This window comes from Schistocerca nitens, chromosome 8, assembly GCF_023898315.1.
Source record: "Schistocerca nitens isolate TAMUIC-IGC-003100 chromosome 8, iqSchNite1.1, whole genome shotgun sequence".
In the NCBI taxonomy this organism is placed as follows: Eukaryota; Metazoa; Arthropoda; class Insecta; order Orthoptera; family Acrididae; genus Schistocerca; species Schistocerca nitens.
This window is the reverse complement of record NC_064621.1, coordinates 300,835,501-300,853,243: the sequence shown is the minus strand read 5'-3', so window position 1 is coordinate 300,853,243 and position 17,743 is coordinate 300,835,501. Positions and strand designations below refer to the sequence as shown.

Genomic DNA, 17,743 nt, shown 5'->3' with positions numbered 1-17,743 from the left:
GAGTAAAGAAAACAATATCTCGGCACGTTCCTAAACCGAGGTAATGTATATGGGGAAAACGAAAAAAAAAAAAAAAAGTGCTGCGTACATGACGCAGAAGGGCGTGTCGCTACTCTCCTTACGCTTCATCATCCAGGTACGTCTTCACGTATGTCGTATGTTTTTCCAACGAGAATCGAACTTAGTCTTGTCAGCTCACTCAAGGGGTGTCTTCTCTTACCTGTTGATGATCCAGCTGCGTGGGGGGTCACGTAGGGCACTCCCTAAGTAATTAGAAAAATACTGTCTGTATTTTGGGTTCCGTACGATCTTGCAAAGATGTTCTTGTAGGTAGTTCCAAAAGTCGAATACATCTTTAGGTCCATCGTGAAATAAGTAGTGTACTGCATGCGCACGGATCAACGTGACAGCGTTGGTCTTGGCGAGCGGGAAATACTGTTGATCCGGAAATAGTAGAAACCGAGGTGTAATGTGTTCCGGAGTCACTCGTAGAAAATACGACAAAATTTGTCGCATCAAGAGCCATACGTCTTCTGCCGCGCCACATGTGAGACGGTGTTAGTCCGTGTCTGGTATCCCGCAGTCTACGCAGAGAGGCGATTCCGCCATGTTTAACTTGTGGAGGCGTGATCGGGTGATCTGTTTACCATTGACTGTGATGTACCATGTGGATCGGACGTCTGTGGCCAGTGTAACCGCGTGAATCGTCTTCCACACCACCTTCCAATTAACCTGAGGGCTTTTGGTCTCCACGATGTTTGGTGGGCGCCTCTGCTGTAGGACATGATATACAGGGTGTTACAAAAAGGTACGGCCAAACTTTCAGGAAACATTCCTCACACACAAATAAAGAAAAGATGTTATGTGGATATGTGTCCGGAAACGCTTAATTTCCATGTTAGAGCTCATTTTAGTTTCGTCAGTATGTACTGTACTTCCTCGATTCACCGCCAGTTGGCCCAGTTGAAGGAAGGTAATGTTGACTTCGGTGCTCGTGTTGACATGCGACTCATTGCTCTACAGTACTAGCATCAAGCACATCAGTACGGAGCATCAACAGGTTAGTGTTCATCACGAACGTGGTTTTGCAGTCAGTGCAATGTTTACAAATGCGGAGTTGGCAGATGCCCATTTGATGTATGGATTAGCACGGGGCAATAGCCGTGGCGCGGTACGTTTGTATCGAGACAGATTTCCCGAACGAAGGTGTTCCTACAGGAAGACGTTCGAAGCAATTGATCGGCGTCTTAGGGAGCACGCAACATTCCAGCCTATGACTCGCGACTAGGGAAGACCTAGAACGACGAGGACACCTGCAATGGACGAGGCAATTCTTCGTGCAGTTGACGATAACCCTAATGTCAGCGTCAGAGAAGTTGCTGCTGTACAAGGTAACGTTGACCACGTCACTGTATGGAGAGTGCTACGGGAGAACCAGTTGTTTCCGTACCATGTAGAGCGTGTGCAGGCACTATCAGCAGCTCATTGGCCTCCACGGGTACACTTCTGCGAATGGTTCATCCAACAATGTGTCAATCCTCATTTCAGCGCAAAGGTTCTCTTTACGGATGAGGCTTCATTCCAACGTGATCGAATTGTAAATTTTCACGATCAACATGTGTGGGCTGACGAGAATCCGCTCGCAATTATGCAATCACGTCATCGACACAGATTTTCTGTGAACGTTTGGGCAGGAATTGTTGGTGATGCCTTGATTGGGCCCCATGTTCTTCCACCTACGCTCAATGGAGCACGTTATCATGATTTCATACGGGATACTCTACCTGTGCTGCTAGAACATATGCCTTTACAAGTACGACACAACATGTGGTTCATGCACGATGGAGCTCTTGCACATTTCAGTCGAAGTGTTCGTACGCTTCTCAACAACAGATTCGGTGACCGATGGATTGGTAGAGGCGGACCAATTCCATGGCCTCCACGCTCTCCTGACCTCAACCCTCTTGACTTTCATTTATGGGGGCATTTGAAAGCTCTTGTCTACGCAACCCGGGTACCAAATGTAGAGACTCTTCGTGCTCGTATTGTGGACGGCTGTGATACAATACGCCATTCTCCAGGGTTGCATCAGCGCATCAGGGATTCCATGCGACGGAGAGTGGATGCATGTATCCTCGCTAACGGAGGACATTTTGAACATTTCCTGTAACAAAGTGTTTGAAGTCACGCTGGTACGTTCTGTTGCTGTGTTTCCATTCCATGATTAATGTGATTTGAAGAGAAGTAATAAAATTAGGTCTAACATGGAAAGTAAGCGTTTCCGGACACATGTCCACATAACATCTTCTCTTTATTTGTGTGTGAGGAATGTTTCCTGGAAATTTGGCCGTACCTTTTTGTAACACCCTGTATATCCCGCGCCGACGCCTGTTTCGTCGGTGGTACTGAGATACGGACATAGCTGTGTTCAATGTAAAAGTTCCCGAAGTAGTAGAAGAGTGGGGGTATGTCTTGCGTCGTCGGTGAGGGCATAAGGGAGGGCGGAACTGCCACTTAGCTACCGGGAGTATCGATATTGAAACATTATTGTTTAAATTCGCAACATCTACGTTTTGTTTATATTGTCATCGAAAACACTTAATACGAGATCCTATGGTTACGGTACTGTGAAGCTAAATGCAGGTTTGCGTGTTCTTTGCAGGTCAACATGTACCATAGGTATGTGGGAGTGACGTGGCAGTGTTAGGCTCAACAACAATTAAACAATTTTTTTTTTCTCAGCCTTCAGTTGCAAGGTACCTTGCAACTGAAGGCTGAGAAAAAAAAATTGTTTAATTGTTGTACATTTCACAGTTGCTGACACGCTGCAATATGTTAAAGATTTGTCAACAACAATTGGTGCTTGTTTTGCAGGTCGGCATGGAGGCGGCAGGTATGACGAGCTTGTGGTTGTCGGCGGCGACGCTGGCGGCGCTGCTGTGCTGGTGGCTGGTGCGCCAGTCGCACAGCTACTGGCAACAGCGCGGCGTGGCGTGCCCGCTGCGGCCGCACCCTCTGCTGGGCCACCTGCAGAACCTCGCGCTGCTGAGAGAGTCCGCCAGGGACCTGCTACAGCGGGTCTACGACGCGGGACAGGGCATCCCCTACGTCGGCATGTACTTCATGCACAAGTGAGTAATGCCTCCGCAACACGCATAAAAATTATTTAGCACTAGTTAATGTATCCCTTAGCTTATTGCTGCCAGTGGGTGAGGTCGCCACATCCACGCTGCTGGCTGTACTGGTACCCGTAGGGTGATTTGTTTTCCCATCAGTCTTCTAAGTGGTTTCTACATCTACATCTACATCCATACTCCGCAAGCCACCTGACGGTGTGTGGCGGAGGGTACTTTGAGTACCTCTATCGGTTCTCCCTTCTATTTCAATCTCGTATTGTTCGTGGAAAGAAGGATTGTCGGTATGCTTCTGTGTGGGCTCTAATCTCTCTGATTTTATCCTCGAGGTCTCTTCGCGAGATATACGTAGGAGGGAGCAATATACTGCTTCACTCTTCGGTGAAGGTATGTTCTCGAAACTTCAACAAAAGCCCGTACCGAGCTACTGAGCGTCTCTCCTGCAGTCTTCCACTGGAGTTTATCTATCATCTCCTTAACGCTTTCGCGATTACTAAATGATCCTGTATCGAAGCGCACTGCTCTCCATTGGATCTTCTCTATCTCTTCTATCAACCCGATCTGGTACGGATCCCACAATGCTGAGCAGTATTCAAGCAGTGGGCGAACAAGCGTACTGTAACCTACTTCCTTTGTTTTCGGATTGCATTTCCTTAGGATTCTTCCAATGAATCTCAGTCTGGCATCTGCTTTACCGACAATTATCTTTCTATGATCATTCCATTTTAAATCACTCCTAATGCGTACTCCCAGATAATTTATGGAATCAACTGCTTCCAGTTGCTGACCTGCTATTTTGTAGCTAAATGATAAGGGATCTATCTTTCTATGTATTCGCAGCACATTACACTTTTCTACATTAAGATTCAATTGCCATTCCTTGCACCATGCGTCAGTTCGCTGCAGATCCTCCTGCATTTCAGTACAATCCTTCATTGTTACAACCCCTCGATATACCACTCCATCATCCGCAAAAAGCCTCAGTGAACTTCCGATGTCATCCACAACGTCATTTATGTATATTGTGAATAGCAATGGTCCTACGACACTCCCCTGCAGCACACCTAAAATCACTCTTACTTCGGAAGACTTTTCTCCATTGAGAATGACATGCTGCGTTCTGTTATCTAGGAACTCTTCAATCCAATCACATAATTGGTCTGATAGTCCATATGCTTTTTAATGCGAGCCGCCACGAATTCCTCTCATGCGCCACTGTGACAATCGACAATCTCCTCATCTCAGAGTAGCGCTTGCCCCAATGACATACGAGGTGCGACAATAAAGTAATGAGACTGATTTTCTTTGCAAGATGTGGCAACCCTGCAGGCTTACGCAGGCACAATATCTTTGATCTTGGTCTATAAGCTGCTTCTAGTCCAAGCGGCACATTGATGCAACTGCTCAGTCGCGAGTTGTGCTGTAATAAGTTAACATGTGTTTGTGTCTCTCGTCACAGAAATGGAACCGCATAATATTGCGCAACGGTATGCCATTTTTTTTTTTGCGTTAAATTGGGTGAAAACGCGACGACAGCTTACGGTAAGCTTCAGAAGGCTTTTGGAGAGGAGGTTATGTCAAGAGCTCAAGTTTTTCGTTGGCATAAAATGTTTAGTGACGACAGAACGAATGTTGAAGATGAAGACCGCAGTGGACGACCATCAACCTCACATACAGATGTCAACTTGGTCAGGGTGAATGAACTCGTACAATCTGATCGAAGATTATCTGTGAAAACGATTGCAGAAGAACTGAACATCAATCGAGAAACGGTTCGTCTAATAATAACTGAAGATCTTGGTATGAGAAAGATTTCCGCAAAAATGGTCCCCAAAAATCTCACACCACAACAGTGAGAAACACGGAAAAATGTGGCGGCCGATTTGTTAGAGCAAATGGAAATCAATCCAGAGTTGTTGAGCCATGTTATCACTGGTGTTGAAAGTAGGTTTTTCAGTACGATCCAGAGACAAAACGCCAAAGTTCGCAAAGGGGCTCAAAGGGATCACCCAGACCAAAAAAAGCTCGCATGTCAAAATTGAAATGCATGCTTGTGTGCTTCTTTGATTCCAAGGGAATTCTTCATAAAGAGTGGGTGCCTCCTGGACAAACAGTTAACCAATACTACTACAAAGAAATTTTAGAAAGACTTTGTAAAAGATTTCTTTGTGTCCGTGCCAACATTGCTGATGATTTGATTCTGCATAACGATAATCCACCATCCCATGATGCTCTGTCAGTACAGCATTTTTTAACCTCAAAACAAATTTCAGTACTGCCACAGCCACCTTATTCACCAGATATCGCTCCGTGTGACTTATTTCTATTTCCAATAGTCAAAACGGCGGTCAAGGGACACCATTTTCAAACAACACAAGATGTACAAAAAGCTGTGATGAGGGTCTTGGACGACATTAAAGAAAATGAGTTCCAGAAATGTTACCATCAATGGCAGAAGCGCTGGAAAAAGTGTGTGCAATCAGAAGGGAACTGCTTTGAAGGAGACAACACTAAACTTGACTAAAACGGTAAGCAACATTTGTTTTCACATCAGTCTCGTTACTTTCTTATCGCACCTCGTATCCCAGTCTCTCTCTCTTCCTCTGCAGTTTTTTCCCCCTTTAACTCCCTCTGGTACATTGGTAGTTACTTCTTGACCCCTTAACACTCGTACTATTACACGGTCCACTCACATTAAAGTAGCGACCTGCCAATAGGTCTGAATAAGCAATGTTTGCAGCGTGAACTTGCGGGAAAAGAATCAGTTGATTCTAAACAGGGATGTGAAGCCATGCCGACTTCAGAGCCGTGGCCAGCTGTGCAAGATTTCCCGGTTGAAGATCTACGGCGTGAACGGCCCGAACGAGGTGGTCAAACAGATTCTCGATTGGGTTTAAATCCGAAAAGTTCGATGGCTAGGGAAACATGGCAGACTCATCCTTATGCTCTTCGAGCCACGCACTTACACTGAGAGTTGCGTGACACGTTGCATTGTCCTACTGATAGATGCCATCGTACCGAGGAGAAAACAAACTGCATGTAGAGATGGCCATGGTCTCCAAAGACAGATGCATATTTGTGTTGATCCATTGTAACTTCCAGAACGATTAGATCACCCCGAAAATATTCCCCAGATCATAACGATCCCTTTCTCCGGACTACACCCTTCTGACGATTATTGCCATCTGCCCTATGGAGCATAAAACGTGCTTCAGCTGAAAAGGCTACACCTTCCGCCACCCAGCGGAGTCCAGTTGCGGCATTGACGTCCAGCTTTCGTCACCGATCAACAGCATTTAGCATGGGTGCATGAAACAGGCTCCGGAGGCCCTTGCGCAGCAACGTTCGTTGAACGGCCGTTGAAGAGATGCTGTCAGTAACTCCTTGGTTCATCTGGGCCGTCAGTTGCTCAACAGCTGCTCGTCTGTTCGCCCGTACACACCTCCACAGTCGTCGTTCACCCTTGCCAACTATGGCCCTTGGTGCACCACAATTGACTCTGCGCCGATTTCGGAGAGCGCCATTTTGCCATGCACGGTATACCCCTTTAACCGTGGCGGCACGCGAATACTTTACAAACTTAGCCATTGCGGTTAGCTTCCACTTTTGGCCGGAAACCTATTATGTGCCCTTTGGGACGTCAGATAAATGCCTGAGTTTCCGCATTAGTCAATAACGACTGCACTGTTTTCCGACATGCTTTATCTACCCCTCACTGCTGCTACTACTGCTATCACCTGCCGCTGCGAATGGCTATTGCACTTTGACATCGTACATAGGCGGTGGTCACATTAACCCTTTCAGACCCTCTGACTTCAATTGTGTACATTAACTTTTACTTTTTCTTAGCTGCAGCTGAAGCTTTTTCTCCGAATGGAAACCTGAGGTACACGTTTGCGAATATTCAACCTTTGCTTTATGTGCATGTGTTTCCAACTGTTGAGCATCACTATGAAAATATCAGCAAGTCAACGCAGCAGTCCGCAGAGGTTCGTGACCACCAGAATACACTACTGGCCATTAAAATTGTACACCACAAAGATGACGTGCTACAGACGCGAAATTTAACCGACAGGAAGAAGATGCTGTGATATGGATATGATTAGGTTTGCAGAGCATTCACACAAGGTTGGCGCCGGTGGCGACACCTACAACGTCCTAACATGAGGAAAGTTTCCAACTGATTTCTCATACACAAACAGCAGTTGACCGGCGTTTCCTGGTGAAACGTTGTTGTGATGCCTCGTGTAATGAGGAGAAATGCGTACCATCACGTTTCCGACTTTGATAAAGGTCGGATTGTAGCCTATCGTGATTGCGATTTATCGTATCGCGACACTGCTGCTCGCGTTGGTCGAGATCCAATGACTGTTAGCAGAATATGGAATTTGGGGGTTCAGGATGGTGATACGGAACGCCGTGCTGGATCCCAACGGCCTCGTATCACTAGCAGTCGAGATGACAGGCATCTTATCCGCATGGCTGGAACGGATCGTGCAGCCACGTCTCGATCCCTGAGTCAACAGATGAGGACGTCTGCGAGACAACAACCATCTGCAGGAACAGTTTGACGACGTTTGCAGCAGCATGGACTATCAGCTCGGAGACCATGGCTGCGGCTACTCTTGACGCTGCATCACAGACAGGAGCGCCTGCGATGGTTTACTCAACGACGAACCTTGGTGCATGAATGGCATAAAGTCATTTTTTCGGATGAATCCAGGTTCTATTTACAGCATCATGATGGTCGCATCCGTGTTTGGCGACATCGCGGTGAATGCACATTGGAAGCGTGTATTCGTCATCGCCATACTGGCGTATCACCCGGCGTGATGGTATGGGGTGCTATTGGTTACACGTCTCTGTCGCCTCTTGTTCGCATTGACGGCACTTTGAACAGTGGACGTTCAATTTCAGATGTGTTATGACCCGTGGCTTTACCCCTCATTCGATCTCTGCGAAACCCTACATTTCAGCAGGATAATGCACGACCGCATGTTGCAGGTCCTGTACTGGCCTTTCTGGATACAGAAAATGTTCGACTGCTGCCCTGGCCAGCACATTCTCCTTATCTCTCACCAATTGAAAACGTCTGGTCAATGGTGGCCGAGCAACTGGCTCGTCACAATACGCCAGTCACTACTCTTGATGAACTGTGGTATCGTGTTGAAGCTGCATGGGCAGCTGTACCTGTACACACCATCCAAGCTATGTTTGACTCAATGCCCAGGCGTATCAAGGCCGTTATTACGGCCAGAGCTGGTTGTTCTGGGTACTGATTTCTCAGGATCTATGCACTGAAATTGTGTGAAAATGTTATCACATGTCAGTTCTAGTATAATATATTTGTCCAATGAATACCCGTTTATCATCTGCATTTCTTCTTTGTGTAGCAATTTTAATGGCCAATAGTGTACACAGATGTCGTTCGTTCGCTATATTCCACTGTATAATCGAATATTATTATTGTTATTTCGCGTGGTAATTATTGAATGATCATTTCACTAGTTATTACAATAGAGAATATTTCGAAATTAGTTACTTTAGTCCATAAAATGTAGCCAAGCTCTACAAAGTATGTCTTGAAAACGGGTGCATATTTTTGTATAAATCTTGCATCTAAAATCATTAAAAATCACCTAACAGCATTAGCACACAAAGAGAAAGTATCCTCCCTCCAGGAAATAATCATGTCTCAAAGGATTAATGTGACTGGACAGCGTATAATACCCCTTATTCTTGTCAGGGTTTCTCACACGGTCCTCTCCTTACTAGTTCTGCGGAAAACCTCCTCATATCTTATCAGGCTACCTAATTTTCATCATCCTTCAACAGCACCACATATCAAAAGCTTTGAGTCTCTTTCCCAGTTTTCCTACAGTCCATGACCCACTTCCTCACAATGCTGTGCTCAAGACATTCTCAGAAATTTCTTCTTCAAATTAAAGTCGATGTTCGGCACTAGAAGGCTTATTTGGGTCAGGAACGCCCTCTTTTCATGCGCTAGTCCGCTTCTTATGTCCTCCTTGCTTTGTTCAGCACGTGTTATTTTGTTTCCAAAATAGAAGAATTCCTTCATTTTGTCTGCTTTGAAAACCCCTAATATGATATTAAGTTTACCGTTACTATCATTTTTGGTGCTCCTCATTACTTTCGTCTTACTTGGGTTTACTATCTAATCACAGTGCATGCTCATTACACTGTTCATTCCCATCCACAAGACCTGTAACTTTTTAGCAATAAAAATTGAAGTAAGGTGTGGCTCCGTCTTGTAAAAATATCTGCCCGATGTAAATACTAGCCGTAGGTTGTTCGTGATAGGAAATTTATTTAATATGCTTCTTTGAACATAGAACTGTACGAAGGACTTTTGATAAATAATACAATATATTTTTTTCTTAAGGCTGTTGGGTTTGATTCAGAATTTCAATGCATCACATTATTCCTCACTCTTTTGGCTAAGAAACATACTTTTCTACATAATCTCTGTTCAGTGCTACGGCCTTACGGCGCCTTACACGGAGGGCCTATACAGGGTGTCACCTAACGTTACCGCTGGATATATTTCGTAAACCACATCAAATACTGACGAATCGATTCCACAGACCGAACGTGAGGAGAGGGGCTAGTGTAATTGGTTAATACAAACCATAAAAAAATCCACGGAAGTATGTTTTTTAACACAAACCTACGTTTTTTTAAATGGAACCCCGTTAGTTTTGTTAGCACATCTGAACATATAAACAAATACGTAATCAGTGCCGTTTCTTGCATTGTAAAATGTTAATTACATCCGGAGATATTGTAACCTAAAGTTGACGCTTGAGTACCACTCCTCCGCTGTTCGATCGTGTGTATCGGAGAGCACCGAATTACGTACGGATCCAAAGGGAACGGTGATGGACCTTAGGTACAGAAGAGACTGAAACAGCACATTACGTCCACATGCTAACACCTTTTTATTGGTCTTTTTCACTGACGCACATGTACATTACCATGAGGGGTGAGGTACACGTACACACGTGGTTTCCGTTTTCAATTACGAAGTGGAATAGAGTGTGTCCCACCGGAAACGCGTCGACGTATGTGGTATCAGCATGATGGTGCACCTGCACATTCCGCAATTAACACGAGGCTGACCATTGACAGGATGTTCGACGGGCGTTTCATAGGACGTGGAGGACGCATAAATTGGCCAGCCCGTTCTCCTGATCTTACACCTCTGGACTTCTCTCGTGGGGTACGTTAAAGGATAATGTGTACCGTGATGTGCCTACAACGCCAGAGGATATGAAACAACGTATTGTGGCAGCCTGCGGTGACATTACACCAGATGTACTGCGGCTTGTACGACATTCATTACGCCAGAGATTGCAATTGTGTGCAGCAAATGATGGGCACCACATTGAACATCTATTGGACTGACATGTCGGGACACACTCTATTCCACTCCGTAACTGAAAACGGAAACCACGTGTGTACGTTTACCTCACCCCTCATGGTAATGAACATGTGCGTCAGTGAAAAAGGCCAATAAAAAGGTGTTAGTATGTGGACGTAATGTGCTGTTTCAGTCTCTTCTGTACCTAAGGTCCATCACCGTTCCCTTTGGATCCGTACGTAATTCGGTGCTCTCCGATACACACGATCGAACAGTGGAGGAGTGGTACTCAAGCGTCAACTTTAGGTTACAATATCTCCGGATGTAATTAACATTTTACAATGCAAGAAACGGCACTGATTACGTATTTGTTTATATGTTCAGATGTGCTAACAAAACTAACGGGGCTCCATTTAAAAAAACGTAGGTTTGTGTTAAAAAACATACTTCCGTGGATTTTTTTATGGTTTGTATTAACCAATTACACTAGCCCCTCTCCTCACGTTCGGTCTGTGGAATCGATTCGTCAGTATTTGATGTGGTTTACGAAATAAATCCTGCGGTAATGTTAGGTGACTCACCCTGTATAGCCGCATGGGACCACTCTACCGGTCGACGTCGGAGCCAACATTTTGTTGCGTCAGTAACCACCTCATCACCCACGTACTGTTTGCTGAGGAGTGCATCCTTCATAGGCCAGAGGGATGGAAGTCGGGAGGTGCGAGATCCGGACTGTGGGATGGATGAAGAAGAACAGTCCAGTGAAGGTTTGTGAGCTTCTCTCGGGTGCGCAGACTTATATGAGGCCTTGCGTTGAGATGGAGAAGGAGAAGTTCGTTTGCATTTTTGTGGTGACAAACGCGCTGAAGTCGTTTCTTCAGTTTCCAGACGGTAGCGCAATACACTTCAGAGTTGATCGTTGCACAATAAGGCAGAAATGCAAACAGAATAACCCCTTCAGAGTCCCGGAGGACTGTTACCATGACTTTAGCGGACGAGGGTGCGGCTTTGAACTTTTTCTCCGGAGGAGAGATTACGGCAAGAATGGAAGAATGAATTGATTGTTGGTGTTAATAACGATCATCCTCCTCTACCTCCTCTGCATTACTGCAGATGGCGTGTCACTGTGCATGCAGTACACGTGAGGCGCCTAGTTGTTTCCACTGCACTGTGTGGAATACGAAGATTCTGTTATAGTTCACTAACCTGCTGTCTTCAAGTTGATGTCCCCAACGCAGAAAACAGCACGCAGGTCGTAGGTTCTGTATCTTGAGGCTGAAACTGACTTTTAGCGAGGTTCTGTTCTGAAATAATGTATCACTTCTTTGGGATGCCACTCGCGTATTTTAATATAGCCACACGAGGAGACTACATGATCTTAATACAACACCTTCTGATACAGCAAAGTACACGATCAAACACAATGTTTACGAAAATGTATCTTTACACTATTTGTGGCACGTGTCTGCGCCTCATCACTACCGGAGTGATTCTTTTAATACTGAATACTGGCGAACACATCCTGCCACAGACAACATGACTGTACATCTCGACTGCCTAATCCAGAGTGGCGAACAGCTACTTAAATAAAAATTGTAAACACATCCTATGACAGACAATATGTCTGTTCTTCTCGACTGCCTAGTCCAGAGTGACGAACAGCCCGAAACACTTCTTGCGCCATACCAGAAAAGGCGTGACCCGAACGCTTCCGCAGTGCTTCGTCTGCAGCTTCGTCAGTCTTTTATTTTTGATTTAAATTGTTTTTAATAATTCTAAAATGACTGACTGATAGTCAGCTGTTGAGAGATATTTATGTTAAAAAGTGAAGTCATTCCAATGAGTGGTTTAACTAATAATAATAACTATTCTTTAACGTTTTGGCGCCCTTGCTCCGAACACAGCAGCCAATCACAGAGCAGTAGCATTATGCAGGCGGTCTTTCTCACGGGAATGGTACCGAATCTAACATCTGTCACAGGTACCTCACACCACATTTCGTCATCTATATACTTCTTGCATCTCCACTGCTCTGGGAACAGCTTCTTGGAGCCTAATATGAAGGCTGACTAAGCCAAAAACATTACAAGGTGGTGTGGCGTCACTCCATGGATTACCGAGCGAGGTGGCGCAGTGGTTAGACACTGGACTCGCATTCGGGAGGACGACGGTTCAATCCCGCGTCCGGCCATCCTGATTTAGGTTTTCCGTGATTTCCCTAAATCACTCCAGGCCAATGCCGGGATGGTTCCTCTGAAAGGGCACGGCCGACTTCCTTCCCCGTCCTTCCCTAATCCGATGAGACCGATGACCACGCTGTCTGGTCTCCTTCCCCAAACCAACCAACCAACCACTCCATGGATTGCCGTTTTGTTTCCTGTTGGAAGTAATAAACCAATTTTCCGTGGCCTGAGACGATATTCTGTAAAAAATTCTCACTACCAGCCTCGTAACTCGCAAGCAATTCCGCACAGACGGTCCGCCGTTGGTCTTTATGGTCTTCTGCTCGACGGCAAAGAACCCAGAGGCCACACACTTTTCAGTACCCACCTGTTGGGCACGTGTTTCAGCATTACCAACAAAGACGTCCAGTTGTACAGCGAGGTGTTTGATTATGATTTGCCGGTCACCTCGAATGAGACTCAGTGCACGTTCCAGCACTGCAGGAGTCACATCTGTGTGCGACCGGCTGGCACGCGGGAGATCGGACAGGTGTGCGCACCTTGTTGCGATGATGACAGACGCCTCGCTCAATGACTCACCCTGCTTTTGTTCCCTACCGGGTCTCCTCAGACATTCTGCAAGCACCTTTGAGTATCTGTGATGCTCTAGTATTCCACCAAAAGAAACTAAAAAAATGGTTCAAATGGCTCTGAGCACTATAGCACTTAACATCTGAGGTCATCAGTCCCCTAGAACTTAGAACTACTTAAACCTAACTAACCTAAGGACATCACACACACCCATGCCCGAGGCAGGATTCGAACCTGCGACCGTAGCAGTCACGCGGTTCCGGACTGTAGCGCCTAGAACCGCTCGGCCACAGCGGGCGGCAAAGAAACTCAAAGAGAGCTCTCTGCCTGGAACGCACTTCCGTTACAGATGCCATTTTGAAGGCTAGGTGTGGCTCCAACTCCTATCGGAACTTCATAAAACTATAGAGGCTGAAGCGGGAATATTCCACGGTATCTCGTAACGAATTTCGTATTCATTTCAACCGAAATTGGAGGAGAAAAAATGTTACGCACCACTTATTAAAAGCCCATCGTACTAACTTCCGACTGCTACGTGATTAAGAGTCGTAATAGAACTCACCACCTGACGTGTCACACTTCTATATGCAGGCTACATTGAGAAGACGTAGAATAACCACTTCATAGGCTAAGATGGGTGCCGATGAATCTTCTCCCATGCGAAACTTCCTGGCATATTAAAACTCTGTGCCAGATCGGGACTCGAAGTCAGGACCTTTGTCTTTCGCTGGCAAATTGTCTGCCAACTGAGCTACTTGGCCGGCCGGGGTGGCCGAGCGGTTCTAGGTGCTACAGTCTGGAACCGCGCGACTGCTACGATCGCAGGTTCGAATCCTGCCTCGGGCATGGGTGTGTGTGATGTTCTTAGGTTGGTTAGGTTTAAGTAGTTCTAAGTTCTAGGGGGCTGATGACCTCAGAAGTTAAGCCCCATAGTGCTCAGAGCCATTTGAACTTTTTTTTATTTTATTATTATTATTATTTTTTTTTTTAAGCTGCTCGAGGATGACACACGAGCCTTCATAACAACTTTACTTCTGCCCGTACCTCATCTCCTACCCTGCAAACTTGACAGAAGTTCTCACGCGAAACTTGCGGGACTAGCACTCCTCGAAGCCCACGCTGTGGTTAAACCATGTCTTCACGATATCCCTCCTTCCAGTAGGGCTATTTCCACAAGTTTCGCAGGGAAAAATCCGTGAAATTTGCAAGGTAGGAGACGAGGTATTGGTAAAAGTAAATCTGTGAGGACGGGTCGTGCGTCGTACTAGGGCAACTTAGTTGGTAGAGCACTTGCCAGGGAAAGGTAAAGATCTCGGGGTAATTTCCAAGAATGATTGCCTATCGAAGTCGGTGGATCCAAACGATACACATTGAAAGTGCGATCGTAAATCGATCATGCGACTCCGGTGGCGGGCGTTATGAATATGTTTACGTTGGTCACTACAGCAAATCGACAAAAGAAGAGCGTTACAAAAATACCTGTAATTGCAATGGAGATGACTTACCTTACTCGTCGTCGGTGTTGTCGTCATGTGGAAGTCCATTACGGTGGTCTGGATGGATAATTTGGAAGAGTCGAACAATGTATACTCGTCCGTTTTCCGCACTGTCCGCAATGAAATTGTAACGGTATTTCAGCATCGAAACTGTTCTTACACTTCGCACCACCACCGTCTACACAGTCCCTTCTTTCCTCGTCCAGTAGTACTTCATATTTGCGACAAAAAGTCGAACAATTTTCTGTGCTTTATAAACATGGAATTAGATTCTTCGATGTGAGAGAATCCGCCGAAATAACACCAAGAACACCAGACATCCCACTGACTAACGACGTAAATCGTCTGACTTTCCCTAGCAACTCACAAATAATTCGCGTAGGTATGTAATTTAGAGCAAGTAAGAGAATGACGGAAAACAGATAAAAATGACGATCAGAAATCATTGATCACAACGCCCGCTACCGGAGTCGCATGATCGATTTATGATCGCACGTTCGGTATGTATTGTTTGGACCCACCGACTTCGATAGGCAATCATTCTTGGAAATTACCGTCTCGGTTTCGAGTGCTGATCCGATACACAGTGTAAGTCTTCCAGGAAGTTTCATATTAGCGCGTACTCCTCCGCTCCGAGAAAATTCGTTCCTTTCGCTCATGGTCCAATAATGTCTACTCAGTTTCTTCTGTGAGGACAATTCTTTGTCGAAGACTTTTGGGGTCTAGTTTAGCAGGGGATACAACCCGTCGGCTTTGACCAATGACGTCATACATTAGTCATAGATAGTAAGGTCTTCACTTCGAGGCTTAGATAATTAAACAGTTCTGTGTTCCGGATAAGCGCTATCATTGTACATTAAAATAATTATTCGTAATGATATTGAGGTAATTTGGAGTATTAGTTTGTTATTGTAGAACAAATTTTAGTGTCTTATTTTCGTTTATAGAAATGGATTTGCCTGTTTGTGGGTACATAATTTTCGTTATTGTCTGTCTAGACGAGGTTCGGTTATTCCTCGATATTTCCGTGTGGTAAGCTCACTTTTCCATTTGCTTCTTTCACTGTATTTCACAATTTTGACATATTTCACAGTTTTATTCCACCAATATGTGTGTTTTCGTGTTGTGAAGTACGTAATAGAAATTCCTCAGCTGTCGATCTTCTGGGTCTAGTGAAGCAGGGGATTTTCGTTTATAGAAATGTATTTGTCTGTTTGTGGGTATGTAATTTTCGTTACTGTCTGTCTAGGCGAGCTTCGGTTATTCCTCGATATTTCCGTGTGGTAAGCTCACTTTTCCATTTGCTTCTTGCACAGTATTTCACAATTTTGACATATTTCACTGTTTTATTCCACCAATATGTGTATTTTCGTGTTGTGAAGTACGTAATAGAAATTTCTCAGCTGTCGATCTTCTTTCGTTTCCTAGCACTAGTATCAGTAAAACATTTTCGAATGTGTACTTGCTATATTACAGGCGAAACCCCCGACACAACTAATATTTGTATGCTGTCCTTCACTTCGCCTTTACACTGACGACACAACTAAAATTTGTATCCCGTCCTTCACTTCGCCTTTACACTGACACTATGTATGTCAATTGGCGAGCAAGATACAAATGTTGCGTATAGCTATATAGCTCAGGTAAAGAATGGGATACTATTAGCGTCCAAGGCAACAAGAAAACTGTACGCCGTAGTGAAGTACGGGATGCAAATTGTACATGTGTCGTCTTCTTGTCTCCGTGTAGTTCAATTGAGGTACGGGTTGCAAATGTAACGTACGTCTATTTCCACCTTTTCGTTACCAGCGTACATATATCGAGGTCAACGGAAGTCTGGTATAAATATATTACATACGTAGGTCCTTCTGTCATCAGTAGTACTGATATGTACGTAAGAAAAGACTGTTACTAATAGCCGAGACGAAATAAACAACACATCTACAATTTGTATCCCGTGTTCCACTTAGCTTTTACTGACGCGGAGGATACATCGTCCAAGTGAAGAACAGGACAGTAATGCTAGTGAAAACGAAGAAATCGACTTACGACAAACTCGTATTCCATACTGTACTTTAGCAACACACTTCGAATCAGCTTTTTATTTGTATCAGGTTGTTTCATTTATGGTTTAGTGAAGCAGGGGCTACATAGTTCAAGTGAACAACAGGACAGCAATGCTAGTTGAAACTAAGAAATCGACTACGCTGAACTTGTATCCCGTACTGCACTTAAGCAATACAGTTCGAAAGACTTTCGAGATACAACTGACATACATGTAACGTGATGTACTCTTTGCTAGTAACATATTTCATTCATTTCTTTCCATTGTATTTTGCAGAGAAATACTAAGATACAAACACGCGATATCGTTAACGTGAAAATACTACTGGCCCTTATATATGTGAAGTACAGTTTTTCTCTCTGGCATTACTTTGTTTCTGAACATTCTTCTCAGCTCTTTCATCTTTGTAATACATGCTCACTGGCGAATTCTGACGTCATTGGTATCCCCTGCTACACTAGACCCGACTTTTGCGATCTCACTGCGGCTTGACTGACCCAGACTCTCGTAGGCGCCTGTGCACGGCGAAAAATTGCTTCCAACTGGAGGACGATTGTTCCACAAAATTGTCTTTTCTCTGTACGTTCGCCGGGGTTTTTAGGCACTACATACACCCAGAGCATTGCATCCTTGTGCCGAAGCCGATTGAGCGGCGGAAGTCGTTCTCTAAGACTCGCTATCCAAGCGGTTCGGTCGCACTCGCTTTCACATGGACGAGCACACGCCAATTGCAACTCTACAGGCGTGTGACGCCTTCCATTGCGTGATGCAATTGTGAAGGCAACATGAAAGTAGCCTCCTGGCAAATGGATGCGACTTGGATAATAATATTCAAACATGTTCTCTCAATTTTCGACGTAAGTGGAGTACTTATAACGAATAGACGGCCCGTTGCTTATTATCACAATCGATCT

At 44.9% G+C, this 17,743-nt stretch overlaps 1 protein-coding gene across 1 annotated transcript in view; it reads left to right on the top strand.

Moving 5' to 3' along the window:
• Nucleotides 1-17,743, top strand: part of LOC126199101 (cytochrome P450 6k1-like) — a 90,572-nt gene that overhangs the window by 24,794 nt on the left and 48,035 nt on the right. Inside the window, exon 2 of the mRNA XM_049935851.1 lies at nt 2,875-3,131. Within this exon, the coding sequence (XP_049791808.1) occupies nt 2,881-3,131 (251 nt within the window). The 5' untranslated portion in view covers nt 2,875-2,880. The remainder of the gene's footprint in view (nt 1-2,874; nt 3,132-17,743) is intronic.